Genomic DNA, 20,085 nt, shown 5'->3' on the forward strand with positions numbered 1-20,085 from the left:
CTCTTCTTTAAATTTGACTTTGTTAGAAACTGTCACCAGTACTGACTCCTCTCAGTGAATACATGCCCAATTAACCGAAATAACGGAGGACTTTACTCACTCTATCACTTTCTGAAGGCCAAATTGTCATTGATAAGAAACGCTGTGCCACGACAGGAAGCAAGCAAATAGCAATTGATAAAATCATGGTCAGCCAGAGGTACGGTTGTCTCAGAGCATTTGGAGCGGTTCCTAGCAATAAAAAGAGCAAAAATTAGTTTATGACATGATCAAGTAAACTAGTTATAAAACTATAGTTATAGGGTACTAAAAGCCACAGCTTCTTTCCTGAGGACCTTACGTTCAGGTATTCGCGTGTCTATCACACCATCAAGCTTGGATGCAGAGACTCTACTCTGAAGAGAGCACAATAGGAAAGAATTTTATGAAGCACTTCCATTACGACATAGCCATGTTGGCCTCAAAACCCTTTTGAGAGGTACGGGAGGCTGCAAGACAAACGCTTGGCTGAGGTTCAGGGCTTTTGTCCTGCTTTAAAGCACGCAAAGCAAGAAAATTCCTCATATTATCGGTATATATGTGGTCTAGAAGGCAAGTGATATTTAGTTGCCATGCCCCCAACGTCCTGGAACTTTCTATCAAACTAAGTAGCAGTCTTATCTTTACCAACTTCTGAAACGCACAAGGCATTCAGGTAGAAGGAAGTTATAAAAGAAGTCTAAAACTTTACCAAAGGTCAAATAAAAACATTGTATGACAGGCAACTACCTTTTTTCAATTGGGTTCAGCTTAAAAACGAGAAGATAAAATTGAGGGGGTTTGGTATTTTGGGAGGAGGGGAGGATATTTAGATCCAAGGCAACACATGAAAGATTTGTCACTAGGAAAGTTAGGAAGGACAGTTTTCCTCAGAAAAAATTGTCCAACTGGCTGCTACTTACACCTCGCTGGACTTCCAGCAAAATCCCCAGGAGCTGCTAACAGCACTTGGCTCCGGCTTGCTTTGGGGTTTTACCTTCCGCTGATCAGTTAGAGCAACCTGGCAAACGCACACCCTGCCAGATCATCGCATTCCCTTTCTTTTAAGGTGGCCCCCCAGTTTTAACTCCGTTTTCATTTGCAGACCCCTACTGCTGAGCAACATCAAGTTCCAGCTCATTTTCATTGAAAGAAAAGGTTCATGCTGTGACATTTGGGCCATAGTTCTGCTGTGTGAGGCAGGAAGAAGAAACACAAACACAAGGACTGACCTGTGAACTGAAAGCCAGAAGGAAAGAGAACATGGATTCCAGCACTGTGCAAGTCAAACGTGATACCAAAGTAAAGTGCAATACTCCCAAATACTGAAAAAGCATTAACAAAAGTCCAGTAAGATGTATCCAAGCCAATCTGAAAGCAAACAAAAGCTCCAAATGAGTTTATTAATTCAAAATAATGTCAACGACTCTAAAAACTGACAGCATTTTGGTCAAGTCACCTCTCATCCAGTTACACGTCAGTCGGAGAGAGCGCATCAACAGAGAAGAGAGAAGGCAAAAAGGGGAAGCCTTTTTATATTGTTAAGTTTTTAGTAGACAAATTCAGAAACATGACCAGAAGGTGTTCTCAGAGCAACAGAGATGAGGAAGCTAAGCTTACTTGCCTGAAAGTTGACAACAAATATAAGAGAAGACGCTGCTGTGACAGCAAACGACTGATAATCTGAAGGTGCTTCTCCATCTTGTCCCATAGTTTTAAGGTAAGCTCCATATGGTATGAAGAAGATTATCAATGAAGTTATAGCTCCATTAAGCAGACTTAAAAAGAACTTCTTGTAGTTAAAAAGTAAATCTTTCTGTCCCAAAATATACAGTCTAGGGAACCGAAGACTCAGTTTGTCGCTCACGTCCTTAATAAAGCAGGAAAAGAAAAAGGAAAAAAAAACAAAAGTTGCTGCAATTTCTTGTTCTCAATGTGAGTTTTAAAGAGTAAGAAGCTCAACTACCCAGCGTCCCAAAGGGAATGGCAGATTTCTTTTCCCTCTTCAAATAGCAGTGTGGGCAGCAGGGCTCCGCACAGAGCAACACATGCAACTAGGAAGAGCCAGGCCTGGAGGACATCTCTCACAAAGCCAATCTCTCACAAAGCCATCACATACCCCCTTTCCAGGCTTCTACACTTTTAGCCCATTATTTGCCAAGACAAGAATGTCCACAGTTGCACAGCTCTTTACGGCTATGTATTGTGTTGGGTCTTTTCCCTACACACTGAATAAGCGGAAGACGAGGGCTATCATTGCATGTCCTGCCTTTAAGTCTCTAACAAATACTCAGGTGAGATCTTAATTTGGTACTGAATTTCTTAGCTTTTATCACAATAGAAAGCAGAAACATTGATTTGGCTAATCAGCAGGTAAGCCTTGTTTGCAAAAACACGTGGAGAAGGCCAAAAGCACTTGCGTCCCACTGAATTAAAATAAATGCTACGCACCAAGACTTCCTGTCAGACACAGTCATTCGAAACTGTTCAGTCCCTACATCTTCAGCTCAGGAGGCTAAGCAAGGAATGTCTTTTCCATTAACAAAGCCGCCCGTTGCTGTGCTGTGTGAATGATGGCATGGAATACCAGGCACTTAGCAATATTTTTACCAAACATTATTAGCACTGAAGATCGATTAACTTTGGCTATTTCAGTAACCCTCTGCTTATTGTCCCTTCTTACCTCACACACTGGGAAGAGGAATACATTTATAAAAGCCCAAAAACCAAACAACCCCCCTCAGATGCCTCGTACATAAACTGAAGCAACTGGTTTCAGTGTAATTAAAGACTTGATGTTAGGTGCCTTTGGACTCATATGTGGTTAACAACACGGAGAATACCTGGTCGAGCAAGCCAACCAGCAGAACCGGGAGACTCGAATACAACACGTTGTACAGCGTGATGAACCAGTCTTCATAGGCTGTCTGCAAGAAGAGAAGTTTCAGTAGTTAATGACTTCTTTTTGATTACACCTTTTCCTTCCAATTCCTGAGAAAAACCACACGTGCTCTACTACAGCATTAAATTACTTGTCTTGGTGTTTACCCCAAAGGCAAGCAGCACCTTGGCTCAAAGCTCTGTTGAAACTTTTTTTGCCTGTATCAAGCTGGTGCACTCCTTACAAACCATCAGTGTTACCTGACTTTTGGATTTGGTTTCCTACTGAAATGTTCATGTGGCATCCAACTTCACCTAGGAATATCTTAAGTAGCAGCGTTGGGAAAGGTTTCCCAAACCGCTGTGTAACAATCTCTTCCTCCCTGTACAATCGTGATACTGACTTGAGTGTTTTGAAACCACAGCCGACTGCTTAGCTTGTAACTAACTAGCTTAGTCGTTATCAGCTGTTCTCCCGCAGAAATTATTGATGATAACTTCAGGCTCCCATCACTTCCCAGGTTAAGCCTTTGCTATTCTGCACCCACAAAAAGGAAGATGTGCTTGTTAATATTGCACACGAGCATGCCTCCTTACCTGGGCAGAAAAGCCATTGAAGAATGAATACCAGATATGGACTAGTGTAAAAGCAAAGTTCTTGTAGAAAAAATATCTCAAAAACTTGCACATCCTAATGTAAGACCATCGTCCGTGGACCAGCAGCAGTCTTTGGAGGTAGCGGAATTGCCCAAAAGAGTAGTCACTTGACATGACGGCTTGCATCCCTTCTTGGCCACTGATTCCAACTCCAATGTGAGCAGCTAAGTTAATGAAACAAACACCACACACTATGTTGAACAAAGGGAGAGGAAAAATATAACCTAGGGCAAAAGGTCTTCTAATGGTTCCTATTCTCTGCTTCAGGTTCTTCTGCCCCATTTTATGTCTCTATGTAGCACAAAAGGCTGTATTAAAGACTAACACAATAGCGCATCGCCCCTTCTTTGCCCTGTTATTCACTGCTCACGTATCCACTGTCGCTTGGATTCTCTCTTAGTGCTTGTTCCATCTGAATGGATGCCGGGAAATTTGACTAAGAGAGAACTAAGCGATGAGACAGAGCAAGCAAACCCTGAATGAACTGGCCAGGCAGTTTACACACACACTCGTAACATAAACCATATCCCAGGAGTTTCTTTCTCAGTGGGATTTCTCAGGAAGCAGTTCAAAGAGCACCAGTTGCAATACAGGATGGCTAACGCCTCCAAGCAAGGGGCAGCCAAGCTATTGCTTTGCTCTCTATATTATGCTTTTGTAACCCACAACATAACAACAGATGTAATTCAAGTCCCTTCTCAGGGAATGTCTACAGAAAAAGCTAAAATATATCAGCAAAAACTACTAACCATTTCATAAGGGGCTTCCTCAAAAGTGAAAGCACAGGCATAGAGGCTAACAAGAGTCAAGTGATGTTAACACGGGTAATGAAACAGATGGTAGAGTCTTCTGAACAAAGAGTAATAGTGAAGAGACTGCAGAAGAACGCCCAGAAGAGATCTTTCCTACTGAGAGAAGTTCTACAGCTGCCTTACTTTTTATCATGTTTACATCATTGGCACCGTCCCCAATAGCCAGAGTAATAGCTTTCTTGTATTTCTTCACAAGCTCAACCACCATGGCTTTCTGCTTCGGAGTCACTCGACAGCAGATCACAGCCCTGCATTCGCAGGCCAAATCAACAAAGTTCTTCTGCTGCTGTTCTTTGTAAGCTTCAGCCCTTCTTCTCTCCTCAGATTGCTTTTTTTCCTCTTCTGCTGTTCTAGGGAATTTCAGTTTAAGTTTCTTTTTCTTCTTTTTCTTCTCTAGCAGGATTTCATTCTGTGTAACAAAAATATATTATGTTCCCTTCTACCCTGTTCCAAATTGCACTCCAAATGCTGCCTATACAACACGCTTAACGTCATTAGGCTCCCATCACCCATTTATAGCGTTTTAATAAAATGCTTGTGCAGAGGAGCGAACAAAGAGCTACGGAAATAATGAAAAGAATGTACTTGGTGGGATTAACAAAAGCAAAATGCTTGTATTTAGTGTCACAGCACTTCTTGCAGAGTTCAAAGGAATATTTCTTCTGATGGGAACAAATTCACTTTCGAAACCATTCTGGTATTTAAGCTTCCCTCTCTCCTATTTCCCCATCTCCAAAAGGAAGCATGACCACGTCCAACACATGCAGAAGTGTCCTATAAATACCCGGGTTAGCTCTGGGGCAGCTCAGCTGGAGTAGGAGGTAACAGAGACCTGCAATTTTATCTGATGTTCCTTCTGGATTTCCTTTATTCATCTCCAGCCTGCTTCCTGTGCCTTATACATAGACGTACATTGCTTTATACCAATAAAGATTTAGGGCTGGAACACTGAAACGTGGCAGACGGTCCTTAGCTGTTCACTGGACTTTCTCCTTTACGGGTGTAAGAGCAGCCTGCCAACAGGGTGGGTAACAGCCGCTGAATTACTGTTAGTCACCTCTCTGCCAAAAGCTCTTTTCTGCTTTCCAAGCTCCTGTGAGAGCACTATGTTGCAGGACTGAGCAGGAAACTTGTCTTTTGTTTCCACCCTTTCACTCCCTTCTCTCATTTCAAGCACGATTTCTGTGCCTATACCAAAGCCCTGCATCCTGTAGCGCTGGCAGTATCTCATTTTTTTTCCATTAGAGCAGAATCCCCATGAAGAATAAACACACTGAAAAACAGACTGTGCTTTTGCAGGGGCTTGGCTTTACTTTGATGGCAGTTATCAGGGTGATTTGAAAGGCCCAAGAAATACCTTATTTTATTGAGCGCTATTTTCAATCTTCAAAACCAAAAATCCTTCTGAACATAAATACCAGAGAGATGTGTTCTGTCTGCAGCACAATGGCCAAAGAATTTTCATTGACTGGTTTAGCAAAGCAGACATATGAACAGAGTCCTCAGCGAAGGACACTGCGATTTGGTGGCCCCCAAAATCTCAAACAGACAGGAGAATATCTTTTGTACATACCAACCAGGAGCCAGTGATTATTAAGGCGCGATCTCTACCCCCCTGGAAGAAGGGCTCATTCATTCTTAGAGAAGAATGGGTACTTGATCCAGCTCTGTTCCTCTGGTTTTCCAGCCTAGTTTGAAGAAGAGCACTGGAAAGAGAGGTGGATACTATTACAGAAGAGTCAAGGATAAGCTTTAGGCTAGATCAGTCCCAGACTGAAAATCTGCAAGAAACAAACGCAATACATGCTGCAAGGACTTTTTTTGCCATATATTAGGCGATGTTCTAAGCAGTGCTAGAACAACAGTGAAAAGAGGATCACACTGGTCTGATATCCTTGCTGTTTTGCAAGGCCCTGGTTCTTCTCCCAGCCCCATGTTGTTTTTCCTTGGGTCTAACCCTTTTGACAACAGCTGACCAACTGCCAAGAAATACTGTTCAGTCATTGAAGAGTCACGATGGGATAAACCATTGTTACTGCTGGGTTAATTTTAAAAATGGAACATTTTTAATTCCCACTAAAGAAATCCTTTGTGCTTTTCACTTGCCTGATATCTTCTCCATAGCAAATTGTTGTTTCATCTGTTAAGAGTTCACAAGAAAATCCAATGTTTTCAGCAGTTTCTAAAATAAAAAAATAAGAAAGGAAAGTATTTACCTGAAGTTCTGTCACGAGTAACTGCTGGAAGCAGCCAGAAGTACCTGAAGCCTCTTAAGTAATTTTTGAAGTTACATTTCAATATGAAAAGGTTCCTTTCATTACCACAGTGTGGATGAACAGGAAAAGAAAAATCATACACAGGACAGAGAAGTTGAGGGAATGCTTGTTAATTATTTGTCATACAACAGTTGTGTGGCAATGAAGGCACAGTGGGCAATGGATTTAAAGCCAGGGAATTATATTTCATATGCAACATTTCCTATGAAGTGGACATTACTGAGGTGGAATGCGTTGTCACAAGATGTTCTGAACGCAACAACTGTTAGTGACCTTGAAAAGTCCATCAGCCAATTCGCAGAAGAAAGATCTACCAGGGCCCATTTAACTTGATGGTGGAGATGCTGTCTCCGTGTCAGAGGGCCGTGAACCAAAGGCACCGCCAGAATCAGCCACAGGCTACGCCACGCTATCTCGCCCTGCCCACTCTGGACTGCCTGAACCAAGGCTGTGTCCAGCATCGGAGAGATGCTGGTCTGGCTGCACCTCCAGCCAGGCTGTAGTACAGCCATTCTTACTTACAAATTCAATGCCTTTTTTTGAACTGGCTTAACAAAATGTGTTGCCAGACTGCAGACTAGCCAACTAGCAAAAGAAAAGCAAATCAGTCTCTGTCAGCAGCACTTGCTATTATTTGAAAAGGAAATTTTCACTGTAAAAAGACAAGTTTTGGCACCTGCCCTCAGAGCCAAGCAAGTCTGGTGTTAAAAGCAAGCTGTCCTGTGTTTGCTTTGCATTGGCAAAAGCAGTAGCTGGGTATTTCCCTACCGAAGACGGTCACAAAATCAGTCATCTAGGCTGAGCTGTTGGAGGAACAGAAATTACACAGAAGCCCATCCAGTAATTCTGGATAGGGAACAGCTAGGATGAAATTCTGCATGTTGTAGAAATTCCTCTAGTTGTGATTTAAACGGACTTTCGTACTAAGCTTTTCTAAAAACATATGCTTTATTTCTAGTCTGCATTTGTCCCAGTTTATCTTCTAGCCCTTACCCTGGTTTTGCTAGCTCTTTGGCTGTAAGTAAACCCACCTTTTTTGTCACCAGTAAGCACCCATATTTTAATGTCTGCTTTTGAAAGTCTGGAAATAGTTTCTGGAACTCCATCCTGTAGTTTGTCTTCAATGGCCGTTGCACCAAGCAGCTGGAAGATATACGAAATATAGGTATTTAGTAGGATAAACGTGTATAGAAAACTGATTCATTTTGAGAAGAGAATGAAACTATTCTGGATGTATCTTCAAGCCAGGCTACCGCTCAAGCTAAGAATTCAGTAAAGAAATTCTCGCGTATAGAAATGACCACACGGAAACACACGTAAATACATTTCCCTTCATTCTATTAAACTCTAAAATTTGGCTTGGCTGTAAAGCCAATAAAATACTGAAAAGATCTAAATCAAAATGCCCTAGCAAACAAGGATAATTTGTTTTCAAAAAGATCTGTTTCTTCTTATATAAGCATAAAAGTACACTACAAATTTAAAGCTTGACTTACAATCAAGTTTTTTTCTATTTCCTCATATACTTTGTCCAGAGCTTCATCACGATTAGTTGTAGCTATACTGGCCTCCGCAAGCTTTTTATTCCATGCTTCAAATTCATCATGACTAATGTCTCTGTAGCACAGGCAGAGTGTCCTAAGAGTTTCACTTGCAAAAATCTGAAAAACAATTAAAAATAAAACATCCACAAAACAAAACTCTTCATTTGCAATCCAAACATAAGCGTTAAGATCACAGCACTTAGTAAGTCTGATACAACGAATCTGACTGCACAGTTGGTCCTGGGTATTTCAGAAATGCCAAAAACTAACTTATAGCTGACAAGGCAGTCTGAACTGAAAGACTGAAGAGGTGAGAAATAGAATGGCGTGTAGTGAGCTGGAAGACTGATAACTACGAAAAAAAACGCATGCAGACAAAATTTAAGTTCACTTCTCACGAAAGGACAATGAATGTATTTTTAAGACCATGCATGAAAACTTATATTGCTTTGATTATTTCTCAGGTTTGGGATGATTTGCAGAACCAATGATAGGTCTGCATTTGTTTTAATTCTTTAGGAGAAGGAAATCAATAAAATTATAGTCAGAAATAAACAATTTCTAATTTTAAAATGGCATACAAAATACAAACGTACATCTAGTGCTTCTTCTGTAGCTTCTTTCTTTAGATTCCTTGGGTGCAACCGTTCATAAATTACTGTATCAGCCCCTTTACAATAGAGCCTGATATTTCCACCCGATTCTCTTACTGTGGAGTAAAATAGGAGAGGTGGGACAAAAGGTTAGAGTGCATTTAAATAAAGCAATAGTTTCAGATTAGATTTTTCAGTCTACTGCTGTTAAGGACCAAAACTACAAGACCACCTTTCTTCATCATCATCTCTAATAATGTTCAATTAAGTAACCTGGCTGACAAGTGCATTTCCTCTTCTCTTTCATGACAGGAGAGGATGTTTAAACCCCCAAGGATTATGTTTTAGATAACTGTTAATAGTATTAACATCTCACTCGCCCACAGGAGCCGGGCAGAGACATACACTGGAGATACGAGGCACCAGAATTACAGCCTTACAAAAACCAGATCTCTCACTGATTCAAGACTGACCACTTTAAAGATAGTTAAAATCAAAACTAAAGCTACCTCAGCCTGCGTACCTAGTACTCCAATAGCTAGAGGAACATACAACTTGTTTGTTCTCTGGGGAGAAGGGGGAATAAATCACCTTGCAGCATGTCTTCAAGGTTCTACTAGAGGGACCCAAGATTTTTTTCAGCAGAGGCAATGCCTGATCACCAGGACTGTCTAGTGGACACATTTGCATCTAATTGCAAAGCCCCTCTTTTGCTATCCAGAGCTATGTGGAGTAAAATCTATCATAGGACTGTGTATTACACAGCCATAATTGTTGACTTCAACTTCCCTTGCACATACTTTTTCACCTATAAAATACGAGTGAGCTTTTCTACAGCGGTTGGTTGTAAACAGCTTACCGATGACAGACATCCGTTTTCTATCACTGTTGAAATCCAAGATAGCAAGGACGTCGTAAGTTCTTTCAATCCCCATTTCACTTATAGTGATAGTATTTTGTGTTCGTGAAAGAAAAACATAGCCAAAGTTTCTGGCTGCTGTAACCAGGGCCCCTTCATCTGGGGAAGCTGCTTGGTAATTGAGCTGACCTGTATCATTGAAACAGGAAACAAGAGAATCCAGGAGGTACCTGAGCAATCCCATTTGCAAAGGGAGCTCCAAAAGACAATCCTTGGCCACAGACACCACTATAACAGAGTGGAAACAACCCTGAAAATATCAGTAGGAAGAGCAAGAAAGGACAGGAGACTGACAGTTCCACAGAGATCTCGCAAAGATGACAGTAAAGCAACATTACTCTTCAGTGTTTTATTTGAATCTTCCAGCCTTATTTTTCACGTTTGTGATTCTTCAATAGCTGTTCACCTCTAAATTCAGTTTCCATCACATTTTTGTTATTAATTTTGCTTATTTGCTGCCAGTACTCTTAGGACAGACATACGTAATTTGTATATGTCTATGGGGCTGAGAGTCAAGGAGTAAGAGCATGAAACCCTCATGCTGAAAATACTCATTTTTCCACACTGAAAATGTTTCCAAATGTGTTTGTACTTCCACATATGAATGTGGAAGCAGGCACTATGCTAGTTTCATTATCAATTCATTTGAGGTTCATGCTTTTGAGATTTTAAAGATGTATTTGAACGGAGAAAAGACCCGTAACATAAACCACAAGACCTCTGTATAAACTGCTCCCCCACCTTTCTAAACCTGCTGTTATTTAAGATGTGCATTTGCCACGACTTTACCTGTCATAAAAACAGACCTCCTTCCATAAAGGGTCAGATAAATTCAGCACAGGGAATAGCATCAGCTCTTGCTTTTGTTTAATTTAAAAGAGCAGCCTAACACTCCTTCTCACTTATGGGATCGGCATTGCTTTTGGTCCTCTCCCTCGTGCAACTGGATTTGAATTACCATTTCTCCTTACACAGAAAAAGCCCAACAACCAACACCCAAAAACGTACTCACCATCAGAACTGTCAACCATGACTGTGTGACAAATGGCAAGCAAAAAAAAGAACTTCTGAATTTCTGGCTCCTTTCCAGATTTTATTTGCTCTATCAGATAGTGATCATAGAATGAGAACTTTCCATCTGCGTATGTGTTCCAGCTGAAATCCACTTGCTGCTTAGCAAATAGGAGAAGAGAGAGTTTGAGTTATCTCATGTGCAATTGCTTTGTGCCTACCTGCATCTCTTCATACTTTGGCAAGGGAACGCTCCCAGTTCTACAGACCGCAGGGACCCCAGCGCCAGACTGGACCGACCTACCTCTGGGTGGCTCTGCAGCTGCCCTGCTCCATCCCGGCAGTCCCCTGCAATGCAAGCACCATCGGTTAGAAGGCACAGGACAACAAAGCTTTTATGACTCATTCACAAAGTAAAAAGATATATAGAACAGCTCCTGCACTAGAACAGCTCCTGCACTAGAACAGCTCAGATTTAAAAAAAAAAAAAAGATTAATGAACAGTTGCGGTACTTTTGCATACTAGGGACACCAAAGCAAATATAAAGAAAAAAAAAAAAAAAAGCATGTGGTGGAATTGTCATAAAGCATCCATGTTGGCTTAACACAGCTTTAACTGTCAGGAATTCCTCATCTGTCTTCAGAGGTAGGATGTTTAAAAAAAACACGTGGTGTTAGCACACTGTGTTCTTCGTTATTTGAACTGACCAGACAATAGTTTTGGAGCACATACACTGCATGTTCAAAATACTGAAATCCAGACAAGATTGAAAATGGAAGTATCTAACACTGAAATGAAAAACTGCTGCTCTTACGTTTTCTTATTTGTTTCTAGATGATTTTTGTCCCTGAAGTGTTTCTACCAAAAGTAAAGCATTCTGTAAATTATTCATTTCTGACTTTTCTGCTGGGAAGTTCCCACTCAAGTCTACCAGTTTCCACTTTTTAAAAGGGAAAAAAGCGGGAAAAGCCCAACAGTTCAATTTTATGGGGGCTTTACTCAATACCAGGGCTAAATTGTGGTAGTTCAGTTGAATCTAAAAGGATTCGTATGCACCTGATTTCAAACAAGCATTAAAATTCCTACTTATTTGTACAGACTGGTCAGAGGCTGCCAGCTGTCTCCCCTCTGCGCTCCCGTCGCAAAGCAGCACTCCTGGGCTAGCCGTGGTTTCCACTGCAGGGTGACTTACCGTATCTTTGGCCGTTGATGCAACATTTTTTAAATGTCATGACGTTCTGTGTAAGCGTTCCCGTCTTATCAGAGAAGATGTAGTGGATCTGCCCCAGCTGCTCGTTCAGCGTGGTGGTTCTGGCCTTCGCAGCCGTGTCCTTCTCAGGGTAATACATTTGCAGGTCCCAGTTGATAAAATAGCTTTGTCCCAAACGAATCACTTCAACGCTAAATGAAATAAAATGAATGCTCTCACTCCCAGCTGCATCTCATATTCTAAAATAATGACACATTATCAGATCCAGGGGACTCTGACTGTTTTCCAGGACTCAAATTGCTCCGACAGCCAGGAGCTTAAGACAAAACAATGACGTTTCCCAGCACAGTACAGAGCACCGTCACCCCTACACAGGCCACTCAAACTGACGTTGGACCACACCGCTGAGCTTCAACACCACCACAATAACAGGGGGAATGCCTCTATGGCTTTATCAAGCCAGAAGTATTGATGGTGCTGCTCCCATCACAAATAAAAAAAAAAATCACACTTGTGAACAGCGTTTTAAGTACAATTTGGAGAAGAGCAGGTAGGAGGCTGGAGCACTTCAAACATGTTACAGATAGGTTTGTCAAAGACAAAAGTATTCATACTTCATGGAGCAGTAAGGCCTCTCTTTTGAGGAATACATCTGGAAAATATGATTTTTCTATTTTAATTTTTTTCAAGTAGCTTCCTTCATGCAGAATTAGACTGAGAAGTTAAATGCTAGCGGGATCAAGCCTCCCATTTTGTCAGAGATCATTGCTTGGGAGAATTTTTTCTTGAGTCAAAGCATAGAGCAGATATGCTTAGTACCATAGGAAAAGCTTGGTATCTTTAAATTTTGAGTCAAAGATCCTTGAGTGTTGATTTTATACTAAAGCAATATACAGAATCACAGATCACTTTCTTGTAAAATCTCAGTGAAGGTGAGTGCATCCAATGTCTCTTCAGTCAGAGAGAGAAGTAATATGCTTTCCCACCCAACTTAAAGCTGCATTTGTTACCACTAATGGGAAATTAGGTCCATTCACCATTAATCCATGAGTTAATTCAACCCTGTCACCCGTTCAGCTATTAAAGGCCAAGGTATTTACCTACCTGACATAGAGGGAAATGGGAACCATGGTGTTCAGAACGATGATATATCCCCAAAAGTTAAGGAAGCCACGATACGGAGGACTTAAGTCTTGCGCATCATAGAGGTACCAAGATGAGTTGCCAATCTGCTGCTCCCAGTAAGTGTGTCCAATGGCAAGGCCAGCCGACAGCAGGATAAGGACGACAAAAATCTACAGTGTACACACAGTGGCTTGTGACACTTCAGAAACGTTTGCTCAACTTAAATCCCAAATCTCCACATTCAAAATAGACTACTACATGTATTGGTAAGTAAGAAGAAGGGGAGCAAACCTTTCCTACAAAATGATCTCTTCAAATAAGCTGGGTTCTAATTTTAGTCTATTCTCCAAGCATCATTTTCATGTTTTTACATTTATTTAAGCAGGCAGCAAACAGGGTACGTGAACGTGCTCAGGGCAGGGGCAGAACAGCAGTCGTGCTGAGGTAAGTGCCTCTGCCTCCCAAGAGGCCAGCTCCTCTCTCCCCTTTCCTGTCCTGGGGAGTGACTCAGTAGAGTGCGGTTGTAGGACAGCAGGCATTCCTCACACACACGTCCCGCAGGTGCCAACCAAGGACAAAAACCACAGGTGGTGAACTTTTCAGGCTGAACAGACCTCTGGGTCCTCAGGTCTGCCCAGCAGTTTAGTGCAGACAAGCAGAAGCACCTGCAGCACTGGGTTTGAAGCACTTTTCCGCATCACGTAGGCTGCCCTACACCTGCAGTTTAGGGTCACAGACTCTGCCAACAGTGAGGCACCTTTTTTAGATCTCCTCCTACTTCATCCCAACTCATCAGGTCACAACAAAGTGGAAACAAACTTAGTACACCAAAAGAAAAAAAAAAGTTTCCTAAATTTGCATTCACTCTATTCACTTAAAAATTAACTCAAACATCTGAATTTTAAACAAAAAGGCTTACAGTATAAACCATGTAATTCATAAGGGAGTCAATCTTCGTCCTTTTAAATCTCGTCTTTCCACTATTTTTCATTATTTTTGTATCAGCACCTAAAAGGAAAAAAAAGGAAAGATACAATACATAAACAAGTGCTAGTATTACTATTTTACAAAACTAGGACATAAAATACAGTCAATGTTTATAAGATAAAGATGTCATTTCACTCTAGGGCATGCTTTCAGTTGCTATTTAGTTGGTAAATATTACACGTGTTCAATTCATAAATACCTGCAAATATAACCATTCCATGGCAGAAGTCTGTATTCCTGATTTTACATCCACGTAATAAAATCTTATCAGCATCCAGTGAATAACTCGTGTTTCTCCAGAATAATGTTCCTGCAAACTTATCCAGCCGGTTGTTAGGTTCTTCACATTCAATCAGACCTAAAAAAAATTGGAGAATATGATCAATATATGTTATACGAATATGTTAAATAAAAATGCATTGAGTCGTACCCACCATAGAAGTAGTTTTACTTCATAAGGTTGCTTTTTTGAGAAAACGAGTGTTCTGAATAAACCATTTCTTTGAAATTTAGGGTGTACAAATATCCAGTGCTGTATTGCTGATATTTTACATGTGGTATCTTAGGCTGGTATTTTGCTTTCCAGATTGAAATAGCAGAAAGAATTCATTTCTGCACCAAGACGGGTACACACAGCATTTACTGCCAAATAGGGCACTTTTTGTTCACCTTTTCTTTTAATATTTCTGAAGTTTTAACAAAGGCCTGCTTACAGGAGCGTCCGTCTCTCTGGATCTCACACTCCAGCATGAACATAGCGTTCAGCTCATTTTGCCATTAAGGACTTCCTAGCGACGATCCCAGAGGGGGAAGACACCCTTCCCGCACCATGCTGCTGCAGATACGCACTGCCACTGCACACTGCTACATGGCGCAGATACCCGTAGCTCAGTCATGGCAAAGGTCTCATCTTCACACACACTATATTTTGCTCAGCAGCACAATTTCCTCGTGCAACTTGCTTACGTCTCCTCTTGACAAAAGCCAGGAAGCCACAAACTCCAGCATCACAGGCACCGTTGGCAACGCTTCCATCCCCACCCATGTTTTATTTACTTGTACTGTGAACTGTGCGGTCAACATTTGAATAGTTGTAGGAATGTGACTGTACAAACCATTAAAGTCTGCCATCGCGCTTTCTTCTTGGAGATATCTGTGCGTTACCTCAAGTGCCATTTTGAATTTTAAGTTAGTCTCACTAAGAAGAAAGGATAAAAAGGTCACTTTACTAAAAACACGGATACGGGAAGGGAAGTTTGAACAAAATTAAATTAAGCAAATCAATATGCCATAGGTACCAGCCTCCTACTTTGAAGCAATGGCAAAGCCATGCATTTGCACAGACATGAAACATTCCTGACCCTCGCGACTAGCTCACACTGGCTGCGTTTCTTCACAAGTGAAATCTTACCCCTTTACCTCTGCTCACTGCACATAAGTGAAGCTTCTCACAAGCACGGCTTCACTAATAATAATTAAGTTTTAACTAATTGGTTTTTTGGTTATTTGAAAGCAATAATTAATAACTGATGCTGTTAAAAGCTCCAATAGAGAGGAAACTTTCGCAACACAAGAGATCCTTGTTTTGCATAAGTTATCATTTTTAAGATACTAAAGGTTGAGGGAGGAATTCACTGCTCACTGAGGAAAAAACTAACATTTCACCTCATTAGGTGAAGTCTGTGTCATTACAGACTTTTCTAAAGGAATTCAGAACTGACAATATGAACTAAAACAACATTTACAAAGCAACATGACAGAGACAGTAAGACTTACGCTATCTAAGCGGTTTCTATGAAAAACTTCCACAGAGACACATGTATTTTTGTTTTCCCCACTCTGACGGGGAGTAAGAAAAGTTTAAAATAATAGAAAAGTCCAGGTTGGAAGAGACCTCTGGTAATCAAAAGTCCAACCTCCTGCTGGAGGCAGGACTTCAGCTGAGGTTCTCCAGGGCCCTGTCAAGCGAACCCTTGACTGTTCCCAGTGAGAGAAACTCCACCACGCCTCTGGGCGCCTATTCCAATAGTAAAAACCATCCACCATGAGAACAATTAATCTTGAATGCAGACAGAATTTCATCTGAAGCAACTCGTATCCACTGCTTCTTGTTCTGTCAATGTGCATCCTTGTGAACAGAGCATCTTCTCTGGAACTATCTTTGAGATACTGGAAGACTGATTAAATCACTCTTCTAAAGACTGGTTAAATCATTCTCTTCTCCAGGCTGAATAAATCCAAGTCCTTCACCCTTTCTTCGCATGTCATGTTCTCCAACACCTCAGACATCTTTGTGGCACTCCAGTGGACCCTCACCAATTTTGAATGACCCTTGAATTGCGGGAATCAAAAACTGGACAGTTTGCCAGGTGTGGCTCAGCAAGTGACTAGTAGAGCTTGAAATACACACTCTTACCAGTAAGCCAAAATTAAATCCAAGAAATCCTTAAATAGAGCCTTACCCATCTAGTTCAGCTGTCTCTACATAGCAGAGACTGTTTGGCTCTGAGCTGGATAGCAGCAAAATATCAGCCTATAAAAACAAATAAATAAGCGTCAAATAAATCCAACTCCCGATTCGTACAGAACTCTGTAGAAACATAAAACAAATATATCTAAAGCACTTACAGGAACGAAAGTATTTTTCTTCAGACGAATGATATCACCAACTTTAATATCTTTCCATTTTGTGTTTTTGAACCTAATATCAAGATAGTTTAATCATTATTACTATTTAATCTAGAACACTATCCACTCTATAATTCTTGAAATATTGAACTTTCCTTAGTACAACAACATTACATCTTGGTAAGGTGTGTTTTTTCTTTCTAGAAACTGCAATTTAGTTGAGGGTCTATAACTTAGAGGTCAACCTACCTCTTCTCTTCCCTCTTCACCTATACGTGAATTTCTGTCCTTCCTGCCAAAGAAGTTGCTCTTAGCAGATTTACTGCCACAGAATTAAGTTTAAATTCCTCATTTGGGCAATTGTTTTCCATTTTCAATTAGGTTTTCACACACGCAGTAAAGAACAAAAAGCTGAACTTTCCCTGTTGTCTATGGTTTAAGATCTGCGAAGAAACTTAGTCACAAGGCAGCAAACATTACTTACATAGTTAAGAAGGGAACAGTACAAACCTTCCATCCCTGATGACTTCGCATGCCCTATTATTAACCTCGTTATCCATCCTGTGACGAGTCTGAAAACCAGGAGCAGAGAATGTACTCCATACTGTGTATCACAATTAAACAAATGAACTATACTGCTTTCTTTTGCTTGTCATATTAAAAAATATGTTTCTCACAATGTCATCCACTAGGTCTTTGACTGCAGTTATTCCCAGCACCAAGAGTAAGGGCACCAGCGTTGTATACCATGACAGGGTAGTTATCTGGGGAATCGACTACAAAAGACAAATAAAATCAGTTCAGTACAGGATTATCAATCAAGCTCAGTTCAGAGACATTTAATAGTGATCTGACTACAACATAAGAAAAAAAAGCAGCACATCAGAGAGAGTTTTAACTCGGGTTGTGGAGATAAATGAGACTCTCAGGGAAGAGTTTGACCATGCTGCCCCACCTCAGTATCGGCTTCTCTTTAACAATTGTAGGTGCTCGTATTTTCTGTTGGTACTTCTGATTCATGAGTGGAACTTAAGGCCATCGTGTTTTACAGAATAACAACCGAAAGAAATATCTCTTCCCCGTGAAATTCATGAATTTTGCAGCTAGCTCACCCTAGCTAATACAAAGCTAGGGTAAGTTGTTCCAGATTTCTGTTAATATGGGCTTAGCTTCTGTAGTAGTTCAGCTACAGTCCCCTACAAAGTACCCTGCAATGTCCTGACAGGATAGTGCTGAGTTGTGTCATAAGGATTATTCAGCTCAGTAGATGAGCACCTCAAATTCACTTCACAGTTAGTATTCTCTCTCTCTTACCTGCAAAATGAGAAGAACAAGAAAATAGAAGTTGGCTGCTCTTTTAAACTGTTCAAATAGATTCAGTGGTAAAAAAGTGATAGGGTTGTACTTGTACGTCTTAATTGCATTTCCCTGTTGAAGAAAGCCAAACGTCATTCACAACAGCGGATTCTTCTGACGTTACAAACGTACAATGCATATTTTTAAGTAAAGCATTTTACTAGTGGAATCTTTCCTATACATTTTGTTAGATACATACCTTTCCTTAACAGTTTAACATGTGTCACCGTCTCAATGAAACGAGGCAAAAAAGGTCTGTTCCACTGACATGAACGTACCCCAAAAGGCATCTCAGACTGAAGCTTTAGCTACAGGGCACTGCGCGGGCATAGTCTGGAAAGGTTACAGCCTCTCCCCAGGTAAATGTCACCGTGCACATGGCACTGCCAGATGAGCACAGAGAGGGGAGGAAACTTCAGTGCTCTCCTCCTCCTAGGCAGTCTTCTCTGTAATGCCTCCCGACAGTATTTGCTAAATACACAACATCACTATTAGCAATATAATTGATCTCAGGCATCAAACTACAAATTATGAATCCAGATATGAAGGACTGTTAATTACACTTACTCAGGAGGGACTATGCCAGATCCAGCAAAGGCAACTCTCACGAGTGCCAGTCCCTACCTAGTCCAACCATGGAGGACTTCCATCTGAATGGCTCCAGTTGCAGAAGTTTTACTATGAAATGTTCATACTCATGCGTGAGATAATCCAAACTGCCCCAAGTCTGCGAGGCAGGTATGTCAGTAGGTACAAGGGAATCTCAGGAGCCAATGCATCACAGACAACCTCTCAGTCCGAGCCTCTGTCACTCGCAACCAGCACCACATACAAGCACCACAGCTTTATTGCTTTGAAAAGTTAAAAAATTAGGAACAGGAAAAAAAATTCAACCTTTTGTCTTGACAAATGAGATAGAAATGTTGCCTGTATCATAATAAGGTGGATTTAGAATGACACTATTTAAATGATTAGGCATTCCCAAATGTCTATTTTTAAGACTGTCCCGGTCTAGCTTAATCAGGATATTGCTTTAATACTAGACTGAGACTTCTTCTACGGAAGACGACACCTATGCAGGCGTTTGCAACAGCCACAGCTGAGCAGATAGAACTCGGAATTTGGACTGATAAACCTCGGAATTTGGACTGAGGAGACTCAGCTTCTAATTCTGTGTCTTATCTTAAACAAGTCTCTTGATACCTTGATTTTCCATTCATAAACCCAAACCCAGTTATACTTCCCCACCTTTGTTGGAAATCCTAAGGAAGTGTTAATTGTTGCTTTTGCACTAATCACCAGCAGTTTGAAAGATCTTACTGAGATTAAGAAAGTATTCACCCTGACAAATACTATTCATGCATAACTGAGATAAAGAAAACTTACTGCATATTTGCTTTTTTTGAAGCACAGAAATATTGTTTTCTTAAACTGGGGCTGCTCGTAGAAGTGTGGATCATTTGCTTTAACTTGCCAGCTGCAGTCTGGAAGAGATAAGGCAAAATGGGTCAACATCCGATATAAACACAAGAGAACAAATCTGCCAGTTTCAGGTTCTCTCTCAAATGCCATCTTTTAAAGGTACTTTCAAATGAAAGAAAAACTGGTACCTGCTTTTTAGTACATAGTCTAAAAAAGGTTTTCAAGAAGTTTCCAGGCTATTTGTCTTTATGATCAATTAAAATATAAATCTGAGGTAGGAAGAAGTGGTGATTAACAATTTGGAAGTCCTATGAGAAACTGAAAACCTATCAGAGTAACATTTATTCGTGCTAAATTCCCACCATTCCCCTCTTCTGGTTTGCTTTTGTTACACCTGTGAAGCACTAAGCACCCAAAACACGGTTTCTCAGACTTTCTAGAAATGAAGAGGTCTGCTCAACTTTTGAAAACAATAATTTCATATAACTATACTGTGCAATGGTTTTCATTTACAACCATAAAAAAAGTAAAAATCTGAAGCACTCATTTTATTTCTTCAGATATCCATGCCCCCTCTTTCACAGGCTACCTCTTTCCCCCCAAAATCCTTCAGATCCCATTCCTGCCCTCAAGCCTGCATCACGGA

At 40.8% G+C, this 20,085-nt stretch overlaps 1 protein-coding gene across 6 annotated transcripts in view; it reads right to left on the bottom strand.

Annotated features, from left to right (window-relative positions):
• The window catches only part of ATP8B1 (ATPase phospholipid transporting 8B1), a 39,017-nt gene that overhangs the window by 1,491 nt on the left and 17,441 nt on the right, over positions 1–20,085 (bottom strand). For all 6 annotated transcript variants that reach the window (XM_063320569.1, XM_063320572.1, XM_063320574.1 and 3 more), the window contains 25 exons: positions 19,404–19,501; positions 17,976–18,089; positions 17,339–17,437; positions 17,172–17,233; positions 16,662–16,734; positions 16,496–16,566; positions 15,149–15,231; positions 14,233–14,391; positions 13,966–14,054; positions 13,026–13,216; positions 11,904–12,112; positions 11,015–11,058; positions 10,712–10,868; positions 9,640–9,828; positions 8,784–8,896; positions 8,140–8,304; positions 7,675–7,786; positions 6,474–6,549; positions 5,941–6,073; positions 4,491–4,776; positions 3,496–3,719; positions 2,862–2,945; positions 1,643–1,888; positions 1,251–1,389; positions 101–231 (listed from right to left, as the gene is read on the bottom strand). In XM_063320569.1, coding sequence (XP_063176639.1) covers positions 101–231; positions 1,251–1,389; positions 1,643–1,888; positions 2,862–2,945; positions 3,496–3,719; positions 4,491–4,776; positions 5,941–6,073; positions 6,474–6,549; positions 7,675–7,786; positions 8,140–8,304; positions 8,784–8,896; positions 9,640–9,828; positions 10,712–10,868; positions 11,015–11,058; positions 11,904–12,112; positions 13,026–13,216; positions 13,966–14,054; positions 14,233–14,391; positions 15,149–15,231; positions 16,496–16,566; positions 16,662–16,734; positions 17,172–17,233; positions 17,339–17,437; positions 17,976–18,089; positions 19,404–19,501 — 3,347 coding nt within the window. The remainder of the gene's footprint in view (positions 1–100; positions 232–1,250; positions 1,390–1,642; positions 1,889–2,861; positions 2,946–3,495; positions 3,720–4,490; positions 4,777–5,940; positions 6,074–6,473; positions 6,550–7,674; positions 7,787–8,139; positions 8,305–8,783; positions 8,897–9,639; positions 9,829–10,711; positions 10,869–11,014; positions 11,059–11,903; positions 12,113–13,025; positions 13,217–13,965; positions 14,055–14,232; positions 14,392–15,148; positions 15,232–16,495; positions 16,567–16,661; positions 16,735–17,171; positions 17,234–17,338; positions 17,438–17,975; positions 18,090–19,403; positions 19,502–20,085) is intronic.

The sequence above is a fragment of the Chroicocephalus ridibundus genome, chromosome Z (assembly GCF_963924245.1).
Source record: "Chroicocephalus ridibundus chromosome Z, bChrRid1.1, whole genome shotgun sequence".
Taxonomy (NCBI): Eukaryota; Metazoa; Chordata; class Aves; order Charadriiformes; family Laridae; genus Chroicocephalus; species Chroicocephalus ridibundus.